The sequence below is a fragment of the Melanotaenia boesemani genome, chromosome 18, assembly GCF_017639745.1.
Source record: "Melanotaenia boesemani isolate fMelBoe1 chromosome 18, fMelBoe1.pri, whole genome shotgun sequence".
Classification (NCBI taxonomy): domain Eukaryota; kingdom Metazoa; phylum Chordata; class Actinopteri; order Atheriniformes; family Melanotaeniidae; genus Melanotaenia; species Melanotaenia boesemani.
This window is the reverse complement of record NC_055699.1, coordinates 17,637,476-17,660,473: the sequence shown is the minus strand read 5'-3', so window position 1 is coordinate 17,660,473 and position 22,998 is coordinate 17,637,476. Positions and strand designations below refer to the sequence as shown.

Below are 22,998 nucleotides of genomic sequence, written 5' to 3'. Positions count from 1 at the left end.
TCATTGTTAGTCTCATTTCTCTTTAAAGTTTTTTTTTTCTTACAGCATTTTCATCCAGCCAGCTCAGAAATAATCTTTATCTCTGTTTTGTGTGTGAAAAATAAATAAATGTGCTGGAAATACATTTGAAAAGCATAGAAAAGGATATAAATGCTTCTTTGTAATCACAATTTAATAATGTATTGTAAGGTAGAAGTTAAGGTCATAATAGTGTATATAGGACTTTGAGTCTTTTGAGGGAAATCAGGCCTTCCATCCAAGGCCTGAGGCTTGATCCTTCTCTTCCACCAGCACTTGCATTGGGACCAGGAGTGGGGCAAAGGGGCTCGAGGCAGAGCCAAGCCCAAGTCTGACCCAGTTTTCAGAGGGGTGGGGTTCCTGATAGCAGATGACTGGGAGTCTCTGGGTAACCCTCCGTCAACACCAGCTCCTGTAATCTGGCCTAGCATGTGCCAATCAAGCAGACCACGATGACAAGCTCATGATGACACGGCCATCGTCCGCTCTCCTCTATTTGCTGCCTGGACATCTCAAAACCAAGAAAACATCCCAGTGATTATGGCATTTCAGTGTCAAGTGGCATGTTGAGTTTGGCCAGAACCTTGAGATTGACAAAGGAGAGACAAGATGTTTGTGAGCTTTCCAAAGTTTATTAGAAACGGTTGAGGTTTTTTTCTCCATACAAGTATTCAATAGTGTGAAATAAAACTTTCTTGGAAGCAAACCATCAGATCACATTTACATCCTTTACAATCATGAAACAAAACATTTTATGCTCTGTTCTTTTCTGCAAATATCTACCAAAATTAGGCACAATACAAACGAATGTTAACAGATTTAGATATTAAAGAAAATATGTTTTTATGAAAATGGTCAAGAAAGAATCTTACATTTTTCTTTTTTCTCTCTTTCCTTTTTTGGACACTGGAGTACAATGGCAGTGAGAGACAGAGAGATACTCAGTGAGAGAACTGGGGGGGAGAGAGCAGCACATCTGACAATCCACTGGCATGAAAGTGAGCCCCTCAAGCTAACAAATTCAGAGAGAAAATTACAGTTTTGTGCGTTTGTGTCAATATGCATGTCAAAAGGTAATTGGGAAATTGTACTGCAATGTCAAGTCCTTTTGGCAGTGTTTAGCCTGTGGTGAGATCAAAACCATTTCTTCACAGGCTCCGAAAGGCCAGGCCCAAGCTCCTCCAACTCTCTCAACCATGCAACACTCTGCTTTAAGCTAATAACGTGGCTGTTTATCGTAAAGTTACTATGTTATTATCAGCTGGACTCAGGATCGGCTGGAAGAATGACAGAAAACTTAATTGTACCTCTGACCTGCAGAACAATTTCTCTGCATTTGCATAAAACAAATCCAATGAAAATGAATACAGTGCAAAATAATCTTTTACTTTCATACACATGTACAGGTAATTGAGTGGTTCTTTAACACCATCCAAGGTGGCAAAATCAGTGAAACCATCTGGAAAATATACAAAATCTGGGCTGATTGATGTTATAGGGTTATGTCTTTTTTGTCTTAAAAACATAAGAAAATCATGGAAATATAAGACTGGATAAATCACCATGCTCAGCTCAATCATCCAGATATTTAGACTATACTATTATCTTCTTTGTAAATATTTTTGGTATATTTTTCAATAAGTAATAGCTTTCTTCCAACCCAAAGGTCAGCCTGCCTTAAGGGGCTGTTACAGAGAACTAAAAGTTCCATTAGTTTGGTTTTATTTGCAACTTTTTCTTTAACAGGCTAAATGTTATTCTTTTGGGATTTCCAATTTCTTCTCTTACTGTGTAAATGTGTAACTCTGGTACAAACAGCTGAATGATGTGGAATAGAGGCAGAGGAAATGTAGCAGAGTGGCAAAAATCATACAGTCAATACAGTAATCAGTTTTCAAAAAGGTTTTAAAATTATCAAGTCATAAATAACTTGTTTTAAGTTCTTTTTTTTTTCTTTTTTTTCATTTAAAGGGGAAAGATTTAGTCTGAAAAGATTGTACAGATGGCCCAAGTTTATTTTGTTTAGCTTGAGATAAGATTTTGATCATGATTAGACTTGGTTCTGTTCTTACATTTCATATTTCTTACACTTTTAAATAACTGTTAACCTCTTCATTTCTGACAGAACACCAAACATCACATCCCGCTAGCTTTGGAGACTCACATGTCACTGTCAGGAACGTTGGTCTGAAAATGACACAGATTTCTTTCTCTAGAACTTTTTAAGTCAGTACTCATCTCCCATTTCTGTTACTGTCTCAGAGACAAATATTTCTGTTGGATGATGATGATGATGACTTAATACTTTATAATGGAGCACTAGAGTAAAGTGGACAATCTATTTTTGGTACAACAAGTGTTTAAATTAAACATTAGTATACCTTCTGTGGCTATTTTTTAATGGCAGCCAAAAGATTGGAAAGATAAGTATTTAACTGATTTATCACAAACAACATATCTAAGATTTTCCATTGGATAAGTTAATGTTTTTTTTTTTTGTTTTGTTTTGTTTTTTTTGTTTGTTTGTTTGTTTTGTTTTTGTTTTTTTTTTACTTCTCTCCATAACACCCCGAATCAGAGGATGTTAGACTGAACAGGTGCAGGTGCCATCACCAGGGATCAAAACATGTATGAACTCTGACTGCAATACACTTTATTTAAATTTCCCCAAAGATTCTGACGTCTTGATATATTTTTGTCACGGTGTGTTATTATTATTATTATTATTATTATTATTATTATTATTATTATTATTATCACTATTATTATTATTATTATCATTATTATTATATTTATTTATTGCAACAGAATTGTTGGGGTCTGCAGCCTAAATAAGAAGTAACAAACTGAGGAAAGGCACAAAAAAAGAAAGAAAGAAAGAAAGAAAGAAAGAAACAGAAAATGGAAAAGAGGGGAAGAGAGAGGCGGGGGTGTATACCAATCGTTAAAGGGCCAAGCCAGCGAGTTGATTAGGTTCGGGAGAGAGAGAAGCTGCTGCGGCTTTCTTTACGCACAGAAAGAGTATAAGTCCTTTATCATGGGGAGGCACCGGCGTGGCCCCGAGCTATTGCTGGCCTGAAGCAAAGTACCAGGGAGAAGAAAAAAGACAGAGAGAGGAAAAAAGAAAGGGGGGGATGTCTATCATCAAACTTCATAATAACGCTTGGGGTTTGCCACAGCTGCGCAGTGACCCTTTTATTTTGCTGTGATGGAACAGATAGCTCACTATGAAATAGTGTGAAATTATCATGTCTATTAATTCAGTCAGACATCCACGGTTCTCCGCCACTTCCCCCAAACACCCCCCACAAACCCACCTCGCTTGCTCTGTCTTATTCCATGCTCTATGTGTGGAAATATGTGATTTTCCCAGGAAGGCTCCATTTAGTTCTTTATATATATATATATATATATATATATATATATATAGTTTTTTCAAAGAAAATATGACAAACGCAGGCTTGGTTAAAGTGTAGTCAATCTCTCTGTGTGTGTGTGTGTGTGTGTGTGTGTGTGTGTGTGTGTGTGTGTGTGTGTGTGTGTGTGTGTGTGTGTGTGTTTGTGTGTGTGTGCGTGTGTGTGTGTGTGTGTGTATGACTCAGTGTTCACAGGACATGACGAAGGTCGATCTGAACTTTACAAAAACTTTCGGGACTAAATGTACCTGTTTGGTTTGTTTATTATTATTATTATTATTATTATTATTATTATTATTTATTTATTTATTTATGTAGTTGTTTATTTATGTAGTTGTTTATTATTTGTTTTTGCTTGCAATATGACTATGTTTTCTCTCCTGTCTCAAACTTAATGAACCCTGTCAACTCTGCTTGATGGCTGAGATATTTTCTCATGTGACTCAATCATGCTTGGTGCGTGTGGGAAGAAAGATTAATAAAATCAAATCAATAATGATAATATTTTGAGGCGCAGAAGCAGAAGACATCTAATAGTGATAATCATTTTCTCATGCGACTGTTTCGCCAAAAACAGCTTGCCAATGTGGCGCACTGTCAATATTAATGAAGATGGTGCTCCAAATGGTGACCTGACAACAACAACACCAGCAGAATAGAGTGGCACGTATTTAAAAGCCGCAGTTCTGTACTTAAGAAGTGTTTGATAAATTAAAAAAGAAAAAAGAAAAGAAAAAAGGTCTGGGGTTTATACAGAGGACATAGACAGGGAGATGGAGAGTTGATTGAAATGGCGTGTGCCTGGCTGACGGGAGCCAGTGAGGGACAAAGCCCCTGCGAAGCCACGGCCACTCGAGCAATTATTCCTCCACGCTGCATTTGGATTAGTGCAATGGAAAGAAGCATATGTTTGGCCCGGGGCGACACTCTCCCCCTGGCTGACTGCAGAGGATGCAGGGAGAGACAGAAAGAGAGAGCGAGAGGGTGAGAGAATGACTAAAAACTAGAATTATCAACTGCATTAACCAAGTGAAGAAACATTAACACAGTTTTAATCCGCTAATTTTTCATATATTTGGGGATACACAAGCCCGTTTTCCCCAGACCTCAGTGCTCAGTACTTGATGTGTGACTGCAGGATAACATTTAATTCCTGATGATTGCTGTCACAGCTACACAGTGTTAGCAGAGCAAGAATATGCTCAGAGTGGCAGAGAGCAACACAAAACCTTTCTTTTAATGAAAGGGACCGAATCTAAAACGTATGTGTGCAAGCAGACAGCTCTTGTTTTTGTGGATGATCCATATTGGAGTCGAATTATTGAGCTCTAAAGCCTATCAGGAGTCTCTTTGTTTATTCAAAGTTACTTAATGTTTTCTAATCGATTACCTAATGTCTCAAGTAATCAAGGACAATTTGGTGAAGTCGTTGACCTCTCATGGCTTCAGAGACCTGGATTGAAGAGTGGGCAAGAGGCCCATAGGGGGTCAGCGCCAAGGGTTGGGGAGGCAACTACCCAAATGACGGCTGATGTCAGGGTTGAGGACAATTAGCCATTTTGCGCTTCATTGCAAACTTTAAAGTCCCATAATTCGATTGCACCAATAACCGTATCAAATGTCATTTAGAGGGGCCTCGCATCTTGTCCAATCCACTTATTATTAAGCTGTTCATAGTAACAAACGTGATGTAACTAGCTCCACTTAGCAGCGGCGCTTATGCTTAAATTCTGTACACTGAAATGACCATCTGTTTGCTATTAACGTGGACTTTGCCCCCATCTTTGTATTTCTGGAACATCGACATATATTTAGATCACCAAAATCCTCTACCTAAACAGTTTCTGCTCCATCAATAAGAATAAACCTTCCAGCACTGCGAGGACACTAATCCTCTGCAAAGCCAGACTTTCTATTATTTTCTTTTTTTTTTTTCAAAAAGAGTACAGTAAAAGATAATAATAATAATAATAATAATAATAATAATAATAATAATAATAATAATAATAATAATAATAATACCACAATTCCTTCAGTTTCCATCAAACTTGTATCCCTGCATTAAATGTCATGAAGACAGCTGGGCTTGAATCAAATTCCAGTCATACCAATATAATGTCTGTGTCAGTACAGTGAACAAATCTAGGCCTTATAGATTGCTGCCCTATATCTTCCCATGCAGGGAAGCAGCTCCAAAGCATTGCCTCCAAGCGTCACAGCGCAGACTGTTGTAGTGATGCTGCTACAGGCTAATTAGGCCATGCAGACAGTCCCTGCACCGAGCAGTGATCTCAGCAATTTCAACTAAAGACTTCCTGACCAAAAAAAAAGAAAAAGAAAAAGAAAAAAAAAGAAAAAGAAAAAATCCTCCTAGCGTATTAAAGTAGAGGGGACACATTTGTACAGGACAGATGAACGCATTAGTGATGTGCAGCTGGCTGTAGCTGAGAATATGTGATCAATAGAAAGCAACCAGCTTGAAAAAAATAAACATGTGTGGAAGTATTTGCACACGAGCATTCATTTCTTGTCTAAATCACGTATCCACATATGTAGCATTAATTTAAATTTAATGCAACTGCTCTGGTTTTAAGTACTAAAGAGGTGGTCCAACTTGCTCTGTCTGTGTTTCTCCATCACATCTCTGCTGCCAGCTATAAACAACAACAGTGAGCCAGCCCACTGAATCTGCAGCGGATAAGTGCTGTAAGAAGTAAATATAGAACACTTCTCCCTTTCCTGAGCATCATCCTCATAGAACACACTCAATCTCACAATTTCGTCTGTGCAACTCATAATATATTTTGTTTCATATGTTCTCTTCGATATTTGATAACAACAGATCTCGTGCTTATTAATTACTATACGGGAATCAGCTGTAATTGCTTTACTTGAGACTAGCAGCGGTTATGGATTGAATTATCCATATTCAGCTGGGTATTGCTGACTGGCTCTTCAAATTTCAGACCTCCTTCTTTTTGCAAATGACTTTTTGCTTGCTGTGAGGCATGTGAAGAACCAGCCCTACCTGTTTAAGATCAAATTAGGGTAAAAAAGAATTACCTTTTTGTTGCATTTAAAAGCTATGCAAATTGCGGGCTTTGGTATCAGCACAAGGTAAGCGGCAAAACAATGGGATTTTTGGAGTTTCTTTAACACTCAAATTCCATTACACAGAAAGACACAATTATAATCTTCGTTTTCTTATCCCAATAATGCAAATAAATTTCCACCATTGTCACAGATACAACTATTTCTAATGCGTTTGTTTCACTCTGAAAACCCTGTTTTCTTTCCAAGCAAAACCCGATAAATTTATTAAATAACATTAACATTAATGACACACGCGAGGGGGCTTCCTTTTCCGCTAATACCAATGAATACTGTTTTAATACGATTGTTTTCCCTTAAAGTGACTATTTATGCTATCCCCCAACCCTCCCCTCTCACATCCACCATAGCAGGAGCAGCCGGGTAGTCTCTCCCCTTTATGAGTGAGCTATTGTGCCTGAGGACAGGATCCCACACACAATCTGAGGACTGAGCCAACAAAAACAGGCCCTGACAGACAATGCCTCGCTTCACCTGCTCCAGCACTGTGCATCGCAATTATGCCAAGGACATGTACAGTTAGGCTTCGTTCACTCTCCCGCAAAAAAACAACTGCCTCTGAATTAAACCGAGGCCCGAAAATCATGCAGATAATAAGTGTGGCTGCTGTGGAGATATGGAGAGAGGAAGAAGGGGGAGGAGGAGGAGGGAGGTGGTCGTCTGGTGCTACATCTCCCAGAGTTACAATATTTTAAACTGCATGGTTACCAGACAGTGAAATAGGGAATGCAGGAAACAATACCAAGATGCATATATCACCAGACTGATTCATGCTCCAGACGAGATTGATTCCGAGCCATGAGTGCCACACCATCAATATACAATCAAAGTCAACTCGAATGTTATGCAATGGCCCTGCTCGTTGCAGCTCTGCACGCAAAATAAAGCAAAGGACAGTATCAGATTTGCCATTACAGCCAGGAAGTTATAACCACATTTATAGACTTTCCTCTGCCTAAAAGACTAAACCCCAGTTAGAGGAGAATATTCGTCATGGAAGACTTCTGATTATATCACAACATAAAGAAAAAAAGCAACATACTGAGGGCTGATTGTGCATTGATTACACTGAAAGGCAAACAACATAACAAATATTTAATGCATGTCTTTGAATAAGGCTCCAGCACAGAATAAACGGGAGGGGGAGAGCCAAATATAGCCTGTAACAACCAAACACTGCACACCAGGCCTATATACATCTCAGAGGGTTTTAGCTGGAGGGGTGGCGCTGTACACTTCAAACGCGAATACATCCATTGTTGTGAGACATTTGGCCTGCATAAGATCCTGTTCTGAACTAGGGAGTTTAAAGTAAGAATTTTTATATCATCATTATTATTATACTTAAGGGAAACAATGAGTTCAGCTGCTTATTGCAAGGATCAATCGTCAGGGGAGATATAAACTCAATTACTGTAGCCGTTCGGAATGGGTTAAAAAAAATACTGGAAAAAAAAACCACCCGGGTGAAACGCAAAAAAATTAAAAGATGAATAAAAATTGAGATGAAGCGTATCAAATATTTATTTTTTTTCTGGGCAACAAAGGACTATAATACATTGACAGGCATAGGAACTATTGCCAGCACATGTCTATACAATACAGCTAAAACCGCCTCCAATTTTTGGACATTATCGGACATGACAAGATATCAGGTGGTCCCAAAAAATGCTTTTTTTTTTTTTTTTTGTTTTTTTTTTTTTTTTTTTTTTTTTTTGGCTTTTTGTTTTGTTGTTTTTGTTTTTTTATGTCTTCGAACATTGAAAAAAATAAAGAGACAATATTCCATTTATTGCTTTTATGGTGCTTCAAGGAAAGAACAAGAGGTGAAACGTATTCTGATTGGCACAACACATAAAAGCTTGGATAAAAACGAAAATAGACACACTAAAATAAATCTCCTCGGGGTCTCACTTATGCTCTGCCTCATCTCGGATTAAAAAAAAACTGAATAGGATGATATATAGAGAGAGAAAATGGTAGTTTATTTCTATTAAATTTGTTCACTTGCTTCAGTGTCGCCTCAACATGCTACAAGAGGGCTGAATTGAAATATCCCAGAGAAATAAAAATACCCCAAACTTCTGTTTTCTAGAACCATAAAATCACATGAAGAACTAACCGAATATTCAAACCCACTAAAACAGGAGGCACCAGATAAATAAAAAAAGAAGTTTCAACAGACGCACCTTATTTACAATTCCCATTAAATTACACATAAATAAATATATACATACATGAACACTGATTCCCTTATATAACCGTGAATCGTGTTGAAATTCAAAAAAGTTCAAGTTGGTCGCTTGGAGAGAGAGTGAGAGTCTACAACTGAAGTCATGACATGGAGAATTGTGGGATTTCGCTGTGTTTTTCAAGTTTATTATTCACAATACTGATAAAAGAATTCATCCTCTTTTAACTTCGTTTTTTTTTTTTTTTTTTTTCTTCTTTTTTTTGTCACAATCGTAAAATTGAGATATAGAAGGGTCGCTGGATTTCAGCCCATTCGTTGCAGCTCATAAAAAATAGGGAAGAGTACATAAAAAGTCCTGTGGGTGAGGCAATTCAGATTTTTCCTCGCCCTGGAGCTGTTCCTCTGCATTTTTTTCCTCTCTTTTTTCTTTCTTTTTTTTTTAAAATAACATTTCGCTTGGTTCAGGTGTTGGAAGAAGAAGAAGATTCTTGCGTCCTTTCCCCTGGAATCCAAAGTGGGGTGTAAAAACAAAACATGGAAAACCGCGCAAGATCAGGAAGTGGCACGTTTAACTTTTTCAATAATATTTATAAGGTATTTATAATATTTATATTGGATGAGTGGGTGGGTAGGTGGTGGAGGCCTGGGCGAGGCGGAGGGTGGGGGGTGCAGTAGAAGGACCCTCGGGGTTTGGTCCTCTGTGCGCAGGTGGGATGGAAACATCACTTTCTGTGCTTCTCGTCTTTGTCTCCGCCTTTAGTGCCGTTATCTGAGTGACTGTTGGGGTTGTTGTTGAGGTACATTTTGTCCATGGCTTTGATAGCTTCGGTCAAATAGTTCTGTAGGGCCGTGATGGCCGCGCACAGTGCAGGGGTCCCGAAACCGTGCGAGATTAGACTGAAGTGGGTCAAACAGCTTTGGATTCCCGGTTCAAGAATGGGCTGTGGCCGTGAGTTTCCCAGCGGCGAGCGGTCCTGGGACAGCAGGTCTGTGAACTCTTTGCAAACTTGCCTAAAAGCAGAAAGAGCAGGGTGTTAATGACCGAATCAAAAAATCCCTGCTTGCATTTTAATGTCCTGATTTAAAAACAACAAAAAAAGAAAAAGAAAGAAATTACAATGGATACACTGCAAAAATAACCAGCCCTGCGGGTGTAAATTCGTTTTTTTTTTTTTTTTTTTTTTTTTTTTTTTGCTTTAGGCAAATGAAAAGTGTCAAGTCACAGAGGTGAGATAAGACTTTTCAGAATCAATTTTTTTTTTTACTTTGTAGATCACAACGTATTTGTTGAATGAATGTGTGTTTTTCTCAGAAATTAACATTAGGATTTGGCGCTAAAGATGGATATTAATCTCGCAGCTTAGTGGGATGTCAAGCTTGATTTTTTTAAATGAGAAGACATCGAGTTTAAAAAATTTCAAACGAAAAGACCAACATGAGTCGTTGGTTCTGAAACAGGAAAATAAAATAAAAATACATTATTTTACTAACTTAAACACAACAACGACGTTTAATTGGAAACCATTTTTCTTAACTTAAAAAAAAAAACTAAGCTATCTGGAAAAAGTGCTTTAACCCAAATTTAGGCTACACTCTTATTTCATGGTAACAACCCTGTCATAAGCGGTTAAGGCTGACAGCTGTTTGATTATAGCAGCCCATCATCAATATTAAATGCTGGCCTCTGCCTATCTATGCCTTGTAAGGAATCCCTGCGCTTTAGTTAATGCATAGTAAACAGCAATGGCAGCTCTGGATGAAAACCAGCTATGTGTCAGTGTCTCTGAAATTACACGGTAAACAAAACGCTGCTGCGCAAGGGGATGAAAGAAAGGCCCAGTCAACATATCAACAGCAGTACAGGCCTATTTGACTGCAGACTAATAACAATAATAATGATGACAACAATGAAGGCAGATGTTTAGTTAAAAAACATGAGAGTCTGGATAAAATACACAAGTGTGGACAACTGGAGCGTGAGTCAAGTTTGCTTATTTATTAATTAATCTTGGAAACGTTTGATATGGACATGGATCAATATCATGATTTCGTGTCTGAGGGCGAAAAAAAGAGATAAACATCAAACTTGTGAATAGTGTGTGAAAGAGGCGTTTGGATGAAGTTTTCTCGAGTATGTGCAAACTGTCATATAAACACACAGGCCCATGCTGGCACAGACTGGGGTGTATTCAGTGTGACACAGTGAAATGTGATAATAGCACTTACTTCGTGGCCAATAGCATGTTTTTTCTTTGGACTTGTTCGTTTGGGTCGGAATGCTGACGGTTTACATATTCAGCTACTGCCTTGGCTGGAAACTCCGTCTCGCATACATAACCAAAATCCCTGGCAAGATGCACTGCTTCGCCTGAGAGACAGAGAAGAAAAAAAGCATGAGGTTGAATGTGTTTTCTTATTTAATATGGTTACATCAAATGCCGAGGAGTTCACACTCCGCTTGGACGAGCACATGATTAATCTGATCTGAACAGAGCGTCCGCTCTGTTTATGCGTTCAGACAGCAGGGTTATGGCACCTGTGCATTCCCAACAATACCAATGATGATGATGGCGATAACAACAATAATATCCTGGAAAAATAATAAAAATGGTAAAACAGCCATGGGAGCTGTCATTACACGTCAAGTTCTTTTCTTCATACCGTGAGAACGGTTCAACATGGAGGAGAAAACTAAGTGGATATGAAATATAGAAGGAGCGTCATGCTTAACACCATGTCATTGATTACCAATGCCTGCACGTTATTAAAAGTCCAGTAGATCACAAAGGCATGAGGGGAAGCAATTTTAAAGGGCTAAAGCTAAATCTCAAGTTGCCATTGCAGCCATGAGAATTGCGGTTCTCATTCTGTCCGAGTCTGTCTGAACTCGCTCTTGTTGGTTCCTTTTTTTTCTCTCTCTCCAAGTCTTTGGTTTTAATTTCCTGAAGCAGTTGTGTTTTTACTGCGGGGCTTCCTGCCCATAAGCCTCTGCTCCGGAAGGACGCATGCGCCAATTAGCATCAAAGCTTGAATCCAGTAAACTATTTTCCATAAAATGAAGTGGATCATAAACAATGACAACACAGAAAAGGCAAAGTCCTCTCGCTTAAAAAAAAAAGCTGCCTCGCACCACCCTCTGTCACCCACATCCCACGTGCCACCATCCTCTTATTACCCACAATTAAACATTTCTCCAGGCTCATTACAATACAGGAACTTTTTTTTTTCTTTTTTTTTTTCTTGCACAAAACACAATGCATATAGCATTTTGGGCCCAGACTGTGATAATGATTAACGGGAACCAATGAACCATTGCAGGCTTTCACCTTTGGAAACCAGAAGCTCACCAAATACCACTGCACTGAATAATAAGGCTCAACCCAGCGAGGGAAATGGATTTATCCAGTCGCGTAAAAAAGGCATCTTTTTTTTTCCTGCGCACAATAATTGCCTAATTTATTCTTTAATAGGTCCAAAACATATAGCTCCCAACAGGTCAGCGCAACGCCATTTGAAGGCAATACAAATCGTCACCGAAAAGCAAAGCATGAGAAGCTATTAATGAAAGAATTAAGTCACCATTAAGAAAAAAATCTACCCTGCGCTGCAACATCCAGGCTGTATTAATGTTTGAAACAATGCAGGGTTAATAAATCAATCGACTTCTCATCCATGAGGTGAAACAGCTCAGCGGTGCCCAATAAACAAGCAGCACTCAATAATTAACTGGACTTCAACATAAATTAATCCGGTGTATAAACTAGGCCAGGCGTGGACCTGCAAGTGTGCTCCTGAAAACGAAGGCCAACACTGCAAAGTCAGTGGAATTACCAGCACCGTTCTCTCTCTCTCTTTCTCTCTCTCTCTCTCTCTACACACACATACACACACACACACACACAGATACGTACATACTCTCACAATCACACACACACATCCTTCATGCTTTATTACTTGCGAGGCAAAGTCGGTCCACATTACACGGATGAGTGCATATGCTGATTTCCAACACAGAGAAAGAGAGAGGGGGTAAGAAAAAAATCTTTTTTTTTCTTTTTTCTTTTTTTTTTTGCAAGTACCTGGTATCGCGGGAGCAACACGAGATGGAGAGTGATTTACGCCAAACGACTTACCTTCGACTAATGACGTCAGCAAGGTGACGTTGGCTGCCTTGCGTCTGCCTGCAGGTAGATTCAAACCGATTTTATCTAATTTCTCCCTTAAGGACCTTCCTCCGTTCTTGGACTTGGCCCTGTGACAGGAAAACAAAATTGAAATTTAGAATTGGAGTTGTGCTCCTGGTGGTGGTAATCTGTAAAGAGCAGTGTTATTTTTTTAAACAAGGACAAGCAAACTGTTTTGGGATCAATTAACAGGAAAAAAGTATATATATATATATATATATATATATATATATATATATATATATATATATATGATGTGCTCCCTGGTTTTTAGGCCACAAAATGTAAACAAAGATAACTCAATAAAGATATGTTTTGGGGTTGTTTTGTTTGTTTTTTGTTTTGTTTTTTTGTTTTTTTTTTATTATTATTTTTATTATTACTATTGTTGTTGTTTTTTTTTGGGGGGGGGGGGGGTAGCTTTACCCTTGTCTATACAAACAATAAATAAAACTAAAAGAGTCCCAGCTCTTATCACTGGCAGACAAATACTGATACTGTACAAACTGAATAAATAAAGTCCTACTTAATAGGCAGTGCTATTACTGGCTGCGTGTCTGCAGCACTTCAGTAGACAGTTCACTGGAGACCAATGTTTTCATGTGTAATGCCTTCACTGGGCCTATAGAGCTGGGGTTGAAACAGACTAGGCCTACATTAATTTGAGAGAGACTGAAAGAGAGAGAGGGAGCTCCAGTGCGCAAAGGGAAGTTAATATGGAATTTAACAGAGCCCTCCTGCTTTAAATGCAGGAGCTAGGTGTCATGGTTGGTCGATTTTAATTATTCTTGGTACAGAGGAGGAAGAGAGAGAGTGCAAAAGGGAGAGAGATGCCACGCTCGCAGAGAGAGAAATGATTGGAGAAGAGAGAGAGCGTTCAAACGCACGCGCACAAAAACACACATAGACAGGTAAAGATGGAGCAAAGTAGAGAGGGAGAGAGAGAGGGGTATATTTTTTCCAGTCAAACTCACCTCCTCAGCACCCCGCCCAGCAGAGAAGCGTTCAAGCATTCGGGTGGCGAGAGGCGTCTCTGCACCTCGGCCACCGTGACCTTGTATTTTGATGTGGAGCTGAGGAGAGACAGGCGACCCGGAACCGAGCAGAACACCTCATTAGGGTTAACCACCCCTCCGAAAAGACCGTCCTTATTTACGGGGATGGCGGAGACGCTGTTGTTCTTGGATAAAGACACTGGACCTATAGCCAGGGAGACAGGAGGAAAGGGATGGAAGAGATGGATGGTGGGATGGAGAAAAGAAGGGAGGGGTGAGACAGAAAGATAGAGAGACCGCGCTCAGTGAATTTCATGCAATGCAGACTCTTAACTAAATGAGAAGTGGGGACTTAGGCCCCGTATTTAGAGTTTAACACCACATGTGGGCACGTTTAGAAACAAGCATATTAAAAGAAAACGACACATAGAGGTCAGTATAGCATTATTATTATTATTATTATTATTATTATTATTATTATTATTATTATTATTATTAATAATAATAATAATAATAATAACAATAAATCTTTGCAGAAATGTGTTCATGATTATCATGAATATTGAGTACAATTCTCGTTCAACTACACATTTACAAAAACTCCTGTATATCTCCATCACTGGAATAACACGAGTCAATTTTTTTATGTGCACATTTTTGCAGCTGACAGTGGGAACCAGCTCAGCGCTAAAACAGCGCTTTTTCCTTCTTTTTTTCGGATCAGAGCGACTTTGCAACCACACCAACGCAGGGATTTGATAAAGTCTACCTATTTTGACATATCCTCGGTATCCAGCAAAACACCGTCGCCCGTGTATAATTTCACACCGAGAGTGGAGTGTGAGGGCGGGGGAGGGGGGAGGGGGTCGAACGGCTCAGCACTGCCGGGCTTTTACACCGTTTTGGTGTGCAGTAACCGGAGACAAAGGGGGACTGTGCGCCTTTGGATAGATCACTTGTGACATTAATGGCTCAAGGGAGCCTAATAGAGACAATAGGAGTTAAACGAACTCTTGAGATTACTAATATAAGAAGCCAATTATCATGTTGATGTGCAGATAGACTGGCTCCAAAAAAGGGAAAGAATGGGAAAAAGCAGAAAGAAAGGGAGAAAAATCACTCCACATCTTATCTAGTGAGGTCTGATTTGACCTGACAAACGCTTTTAAACATGACCATGAAAAGGCCTCCTTATGTTGGATCATCAGCAATATAAATCACAGAATTTCTGACAGCAAAATAAATATATGAAAAATGCCGAAGCAAAATGATCCAACAAGCCTCACTAAAGTACTCTAAATATGAAAATTACATTTCCAGATATTAAAAACCCCAGCCAGTGATCTTTCATTTTCCATGCCCAGTTTTGATTCCCCCTCCAAACGACATATTATCATCCTGCACACACTTGGCCTGAACCCCATCCAGCGGTACCAACTTCCATTTTAGATTTGGCCATGCTGCGTGATTGCAGCTATTGCCTTCTAAGTGCCAGTATCGTCTAAAGAGGCCTGTATCTTGGACCATCAATAGCACGGGCCTACAAAGCCCACCAGCTCCACTCATCTCCCCGCTGTGCTGAAACGCTGACAGTAAATTCCATCAGCGAGAAAAAAGAAAAGAAAAAAAGGTATAGCCAGTTTGATGCACTTGGAAACCATGTAATGAAAAATAGGCTACTGCGTATTAGGATCAGTCAGGCATTACCGCATTGCATCGAGTTCTCTCGAGCAGAATGGTGAACGGAGTGTGTGCATGTGTGTGTGTGTGTGAGAGAGAGAGAGAGAGAGAGAGAGAGAGAGCGTGCGTAGGTAGTCTAGCGGTGTGAAGCTTGAAGAAACATGCATGATATCTCACAGGAAATTGCTTACCTTTTTTAATTACAGTCTGGTCGGGAATGTGAATTCCTTGATCCTCAACAGGCTATGACAAATGCAAAAAAAAAGTAAATAAAAAATAAAAAAAAAAGAAAGAAAAGGAAAAAAGAAAAGAAAAGAAAATTAAAATTTTACCACAAAGGCACAAAAATGTCAACCTCACTCCCTGAAAGTAAATGCATCTCAGACTGGTGTGCACGAACAAAGCCTGATACAATTAGCAGCTACTATCAGCCAACAAGGGAGCTTCTCAAGGCCCCATACCTGTTAGGATTGTCCACGGGTGTTTTCAGCGGGTTGCGCTGATGGACACCTTACAATATAACACAAACCCAGACTTAAATAACGAAGCTGTGTCGCCCCATAATCCTGACCTAATTTCGCTTTCAGATTGGCTCTACGCACAAGGAAACTTCTAATCTAGATTGGATAGTAATTACGGCAGCGCAGCCTATTAAAGGCCTATGAACTAATTAGAGAATTATTGGTGTTTGTTTCTGATTAAAAACTGGGAAGAATCATCTCCACAAGAATAGGGAGGTTATTGACAGCTCTTAGAGATTATACATCGCCCATCTAAAACTCAATACATCAAACCTAATTCTCTTGTTTGTGTGCAAGCAATGTGTTATGATGCTCCAGTTTGCAAAGAACCTCGAAAGATTTCAAATAAAATAAAAGAGAGTTCATACATAAAGCACACGTTGTGGGAGGAAAACAGATGTGCATTAATTGCCAGTTTAGTTTAATTTGCTTTAAGTTTGAGGCCATTATTGGATTTTAAAATACGTATCAAGTAAGGAAATTTAAAAAATGAAACATTATTAGAATGAAAACCTTTTTCATAAAACACATCAAATAAAATCTTCATTAATCTGTTATTATCTTTATCGTGTTAATAAATGAAACAATCTATTTTAACAGGGGCAAAAGGAAATAAATTTTAGAATAACCATTTTAAAAGCTAAAGGAAAAAGGCAGCTTCCATCTGACTCGCACAAAAATCATTTTTAAACACTTATAAAAATACTGCTAATGATAAAAATTACCAGTTGTAGCAGCTAATGCGATTATATAAATTATAATTCTTTTTAAATTAGACTAAAACAAAAAACATCACTCCCACTGTTATTACTTAGAATATTAATTTAAAAATTGTAGAGATGCCAAACGTGGCATCGATTGTTTATAACAATATTATTATTTTATATTATTCTTTTTGTATTGCAAGCAATTTGACAAAAAGAAGAAAATGTAAACGCTGCCTCACCTGAACGTCGTCTAAAGAGTGAGGTATTCCATGGATAGGGATAGAGTCCGACAGTCCCGTTTCGATGCCGTGGCCGGACGGTAGGAGCATTTCCCTGCGATACTCCCGGCACAACTGGTGGGGCAGGCTGCGGTGCTGGTGCAGCAGGCCGCTCTCCTGACCCTGCCTCTGGCCCGGCCAGCCCGGGTGCTGCGACTGCGGCTGGGCGTGCAGGGAGTTTAGAGAGTAGGGGTCGTTGACGTGAGAGTACGGGTCCTGAGACTGCGGGTAGATGGGCTGGTATGGTGGGGGGAAGTACGGGGGCTGGAAGTCCGAGTTCGGCGTGTGGGAGAGCGGCGGAGCGCTCGTGTAAGGACTCTGGCCCACGCTGCCCAGCTGAGGTAGCCTGGCTGTCCCGTTGCTGGTGCCATCGTGGCGATCCTGGCAAGGAGGATGGACAAAGGTAAGAATGTTTTAGCCTAAAAACATTGTCATTAACTGATGTGATGGCTTTTCCTTTTTATCATTATATGATTATTATTATTAATATTATTTACGGATGCTCTGCCGGCGTATACTCAGGGATTGGACCCTGGGAGGATGACAGGAATTAAACCAAGTATGGGGAATGTGTCCAATTTTTACCGTTATTTTTTAAGGAGAAATAAAAAAAACAAGAAAGACGTCGTACCAACAAAGTTCCTGAAAAAGTGATAACAACAGAATAAATAATGATAGCGAAATATCTTAATTCAAGAGGAACAAATGTCTATAAATATGTAACTCAGCTCTGGTGTTGTTTAAGCTATTTTTCTAGGTGTACAATGTTTTTCGACATGCAAACGCCACAAAGCATAATTTCACGAAGAAAAAAACAATCTGGTACACAAACAAGCAAAGGAGAAGTATCTGGTAAGGTGAGGCTCCGGAAACTTACCATCGCTGAAAAACTGTGTACTAACATCTGTGCGGATTTTTGGTGCAACTCAAGACAAGAAAAAAATCAGTTCAAAAACACTAATAGTGAATACTAATAGTGTTTTTTGTAGAGGGGGCGAGTAACCGGAATTAACCAGTAAAAGAAAAGAAAAAAAGAAAGAAAGAAAGAAAAAATAGGCCCCCGAAAAGATTCTGTCCTGCAGGATCACGATGGCTCCGGCAATCAGATATGTGCCTCAACAGCAGGACGATAATCCATCAGAAATAAACAGTAAGATCCGAGCTGCCCTTCATTTGGGTTAAACAAAAAAGCAGATATTCGTCGGTGCTGGTGGATTCGGGATTAAAAGTTTCTCTCGGTAACCCCCTCTTTCTCCCCCTGCTCTCCGGCTTCTATCACACTGCTACCGTCCCTTCGTTTGAGCTCATATTAGCAAAAGAACCGCTTCTTCGTCTCCCTCTTGGACTCCTAATAGAACACATTCATGACTATTATTATTACAGGAATACTTAATAATAAGGAGAGAATAGTCGGAAATCTGGCGTGAAGCGGAGGACGCAACTCAAGGCAGGAGTCTACGCTTAAATGACGTCCATTGAAAGGAGGAATCAGTATATCTAATCAGAGATGGGGAGAGAGAGAGGGGGAGTGAGAGAGTGTGGAGGGAGTGGAGAGGGAGACAAAAAGAGGGTCATTCACTCCCGTCTGACGAATCAGAGAGAGAGAGAGGAGAGGGGAGGGGGTGCATTTGAAAAGAGTCCCAGGGCCAAAGCGCAAAAGTGAAAGAATGATATGAAAGAAGGGAGACTGACCACAGACAGGAGAAGCCAGGGAAGGGAATAATGTGCACCTCTGAACAGGGTGAAAATCCAGCAGACGACGCTTTGGGCACTCCGACCGGCTCGTTTCTACCGCCAGTCCCTTTGTTTTCCTGCTCAGACTCCGACAGCGAGCTGTCCTCCGTGGCACTCATTTCTTTCATTTGTCTCAGTCGAATTAATCCACCGATTCCTCCTCGATTCTACAAGCCCAGAGCCACGCCGGCTAACGTCAACTCTGATCCGGAAAGATGCAGAAAAATAAAATCACTGTCTAAGATAGGGCCGCTGGATCCGGCGCTCTAACGAACTTTTTACGCGCGGCTTGAAAGCTCCACTCCCCTTCCTGCCCAAACAAGCATTTTAAAATTTCGAAACACTGGGCCACGACCGGATTTCAAACGAAAATCGTATCTATATATTATTTTTCCATCGATATCTGGACGCAGAGTCAGTATAACGCGAATGATTCGATCTCCCTCTTTCCCCCTTTTCTTTCTTTATTTCTTCCAGTTGATTTTTCTCCAGCTCTTCCACCGTCCCTATCCACGCAAGACGCGAAAAAACACGTTTGACAGGCTTCTCCACTCCTAAACTAGCCACTGATACTACTGGCAAACTTTGTCTATATCCAAAACAACACTCACTCTGCAAGCACTCCACACGTGCATGTAAGAAGGATGTTCACACGCAAAAGGAAAAGGCTTTAAAGTAGAACAGATTAAAAAAATTATAATAATATAAAATAAATAAAAAGGAAGAAAATTGCATGTGCATGTCATTTAAGCATTAAATAAAAACAGGCTGTATCAGCGCTTAAAGTGGTCCAAAATATATTTTTAAATTTAATCCATGGTGAGTTCATATTACCATTTTAATGCTTCCGCATGTCTTTTCATATTTGACCATATTTTATTTTTAAAAAAGAGGGAAATAAATAAATGGTTATTATTTTTATTATTATTATTATTATTATTATTATTATTATTATTATTATTATTATTATTATTATTCATAATAATAATATTTTTTTATTATTGCACACCAGTACAGGTGTCAGTGATTGCTATGAGATGAAGCCTCCTGCAGTGAAATGTATTCACTAACTGCTGTCAAAAGAATGCCAAATGTGGCCAAAAAAATAAATAAAAAACAACTTACCCTTAAATTATTATCAAATATTTTTTTTTAAAAAATGGGAAAAACAAAATAAAATTTAAAGAAAAAGATGCCTTACCTCGCAGTCTTCATATTTAATGTTATCAGTTAATTTCCAAAGCATTTTCATGAGTTGTTGAGGTGGCTATTGAGTATAGGTATCGCCTTATTCTTGTTTTCACTCAGTGAATTGTGCTCCCCGCTCAGGAAAAAAAACTACTTTTATTGAAGCTGTGGGCTGCTGTCTGTCTCGCGCTCTGAGGTCTCCCTCTAATGGTGGAAGTGAAGGGCTGGAGCAACTCCGTAATAACACTGGCACAGGGCCTCATTAGCATATCAACAGCCGTTTTTGATTCTCTCCCCCCCATCTGCTCACACAACACCAATGGACAGCGCACAGGTAAAAACTAAAGCAGCAAGACGCTACACATGTTTATTGTTGCTACTGTTCAGTGAGGTGTGTTTGTTTGTCGAGCGAAGGGGAGGGTACATAGTCATGCATGGGGACCTGCATGCACCTGGGACGGTTTCTAGTACAGTTTTCCCTCGTCTTTCTGAAACTACAGTTAACCCCACATAAAAATCTTTTCAAAATATTTTAAACATGTGAAATAATTATTATAGTTGCTGTAAAAATCTGTGCAGTTTAAACTGTTGAAGCCAGTCTATTTCTTAGCTTTTTCTTGTTTTAAGTGAAAACAACATGGCTATGTAAATACCACCCTGCCATACACTTTGTTGATTTTTTTTTTTTTTTCTTTCAAACTCAAAGTGTTATTTTAATCCCATTGAGAGCGCAGAGCTTCACAGGCTATTCTTTCAATGTTATGTTAAAAAGTTGAAGCGGCTCTACAGGTTCATTGACTACCTGTAAGGTAGCAGGCTTTTTTGGAGGGGGGTGGAAGATGTAAATAATTAACACAACAACATGGCCTTGTTTCATTTGAATGAGCGGCTAAGGGAGCCTGGCTCTGCCCTGTCGCCGGTCGAGCCCTCACCTCAGCAGGTCGTGGGTCAGCAGACAGGTCGCCAGCGCTTTCAGGCGTTGGCCCCTTTTGCTTAAAACCGGGATTACCATTTTTGGTGGAGTACCTTTTTTTTCTCCTTTTTACATTCAGTTGTTATTAATGAATCTGGAAGCGATGAAAGTGACTGACAGCAATTCATGCCAGCGTGTTTCTGGAGATGTGGCCTGGTGATTGTTTTTTATATATAATTTTCTTCTCTTTTCTAACGAGTGAAACCCAAGTGTTTTGTTTCGTCTCTTAAATCCACCCATTCAACACACACACACACCTCCCAAAACAAGGCCAGATTTTCAGTGAAGCCCAGGCAATCTACAGAATATGAATACAAAAACTCAATTACAGGATTCTTTGCGTGCAGTCCGAATCTGGAACAGCTGCTATGGATAAAAGAAAAGTACTTTAATGAAAAGTTAAAGACGCGGATACTCGATTTAGAGCAAACCTGCACTTTTTCGGTACTCCACTTTAACAAAGAAACCAAACACTCTCAAAGTCGGTTTCCACACATTTCTAATTTATGATAAATGTCAAATACATTGGATCAAAATTGCACGCAGACCTTAAAACACAGTTTTCAACCGGTTTTCAGAACAGAAAGAATATGACATCTACCGAAAAAATGCTAAAAGACTATATATATATATATTATCTGTTTTTTTATACTAATACAATCTGAAAAAATAAAATAAAACAAACAACAGTCTTCAGGGTAAGACTTTACCACCACGCACCGTTCATAGAAGACTTCACAATGCAGTTACACACTACCAGGAGTCAACACTGTCAGTTTTCATTGTTTTTCGAAGCAATCTCTTTGTTTTAAAGTAAGCAGCACATACCTGCCATTCCCCCATTTTGCCCATAATTGACATTCTTTGTCTTCTGCTGACTCTGCGGGTTTGTTTTTGAGCGGCTCCTTGTCTATCTCATCTCCAAAGTAAACCTTTACGTTTTTACCAAGACCGGATCGTCTCACCTGGCCGTAAAAAAACGGCGAGGGGGGCACCTGGCGACGCATGCGCACTGTTTCGGGTGTGGACAAGAACGCATGAATACCTGGGAAAATCGGGGGGGGGGGGAGACTTGGAAAAGTTTGAGCTGTCTCAAACAGTCATGTCATAAATGAGCTTTATATATATATATATATATATATATATATATATATATATATCTTAAACACCAGTACCTTAAAGAATTCAGTTTTATTTATTATATACTTTGTCATTGGTGATTCATTTATTTGAGGATATGCTTTAAGCTACAGAATATTAAAGAGTATGGCATAGAAAATATATTAAATTATATAGATTCTACTTTCAATTAAAATAAAAAAGGGAAGGGCCAGTATGAGTCCTTTAACCTTTCTGTGCTGTTATTTGTCTTATCTGCTGTTTTTTGGTGTAAAACACGGATTATCTCTCCAAATAAAAGTGTGTCAAGTTAAAAACCTGAAGGTTAACTGCCAATATCATTACTTTTGCACAAAAAGCTACCCTGCTATTGTGAGGGTCATTATTTATTTATCCACTGTTTATTTCTAATACATACTTATGTAGACCCCTCGGGCTAGAAAGCGAATGAGCTCTCCCTCTCACTTGTTCTCACGCACACACAAAAACACGAACGCACACACGCGCACTGTGAAGGTAAAGCAACACGTGCGCTCACATAGGTGATAATGGTCAAAGCTTTTAGTCCAAACAAAAATTTCACTCCTCTTTAAAGTAATATATATATATATATATATATATACAAAAAAGCTTTTTTTTGTTTGTATTTTTTTCTGTTTGTTTGTTTTCTTTATGTTCTTTGAAGCACACGCAGATTAACGCACGTCCACACAAACATGCAGCCCAACGGGACGTAAAGGGCTGCGATGCTCGTTTCTGGCATTTCTGCCACGATATAAATTAAACATATTAAATGCTTGCAAGTGAAAAGTGGGCCAACTTTTAACAGAGGAGTACTCTTCAACAAACACTTTTTTTCTTTCTCCAAACAATAGATCTA

General features: G+C 39.2%; 1 protein-coding gene across 4 annotated transcripts; it reads right to left on the bottom strand.

Annotated features, from left to right (window-relative positions):
• Positions 1 to 8,051: 8,051 nt before the first annotated feature.
• tfap2a (transcription factor AP-2 alpha) lies at positions 8,052 to 21,939 on the bottom strand. Of its 4 annotated transcripts, none has more exons than XM_041968831.1 (7): positions 21,828 to 21,939; positions 17,066 to 17,485; positions 15,790 to 15,841; positions 13,898 to 14,123; positions 12,873 to 12,991; positions 10,966 to 11,107; positions 8,052 to 9,750 (listed from the first exon to the last, which is right to left on the bottom strand). In XM_041968831.1, exons 1-7 carry the CDS (start codon positions 21,858 to 21,860, stop codon positions 9,462 to 9,464), a joined length of 1,281 nt encoding a protein of 426 aa, XP_041824765.1. In that variant the 5' UTR covers positions 21,861 to 21,939; the 3' UTR covers positions 8,052 to 9,461. The 4 variants fall into 4 exon arrangements, with proteins under 4 accessions (XP_041824765.1, XP_041824764.1, XP_041824763.1 ...); XM_041968830.1 differs by lacking the exon at positions 21,828 to 21,939 and adding an exon at positions 20,040 to 20,281; XM_041968829.1 differs by lacking the exon at positions 21,828 to 21,939 and adding an exon at positions 18,835 to 19,357.
• Positions 21,940 to 22,998: the final 1,059 nt, after the last annotated feature.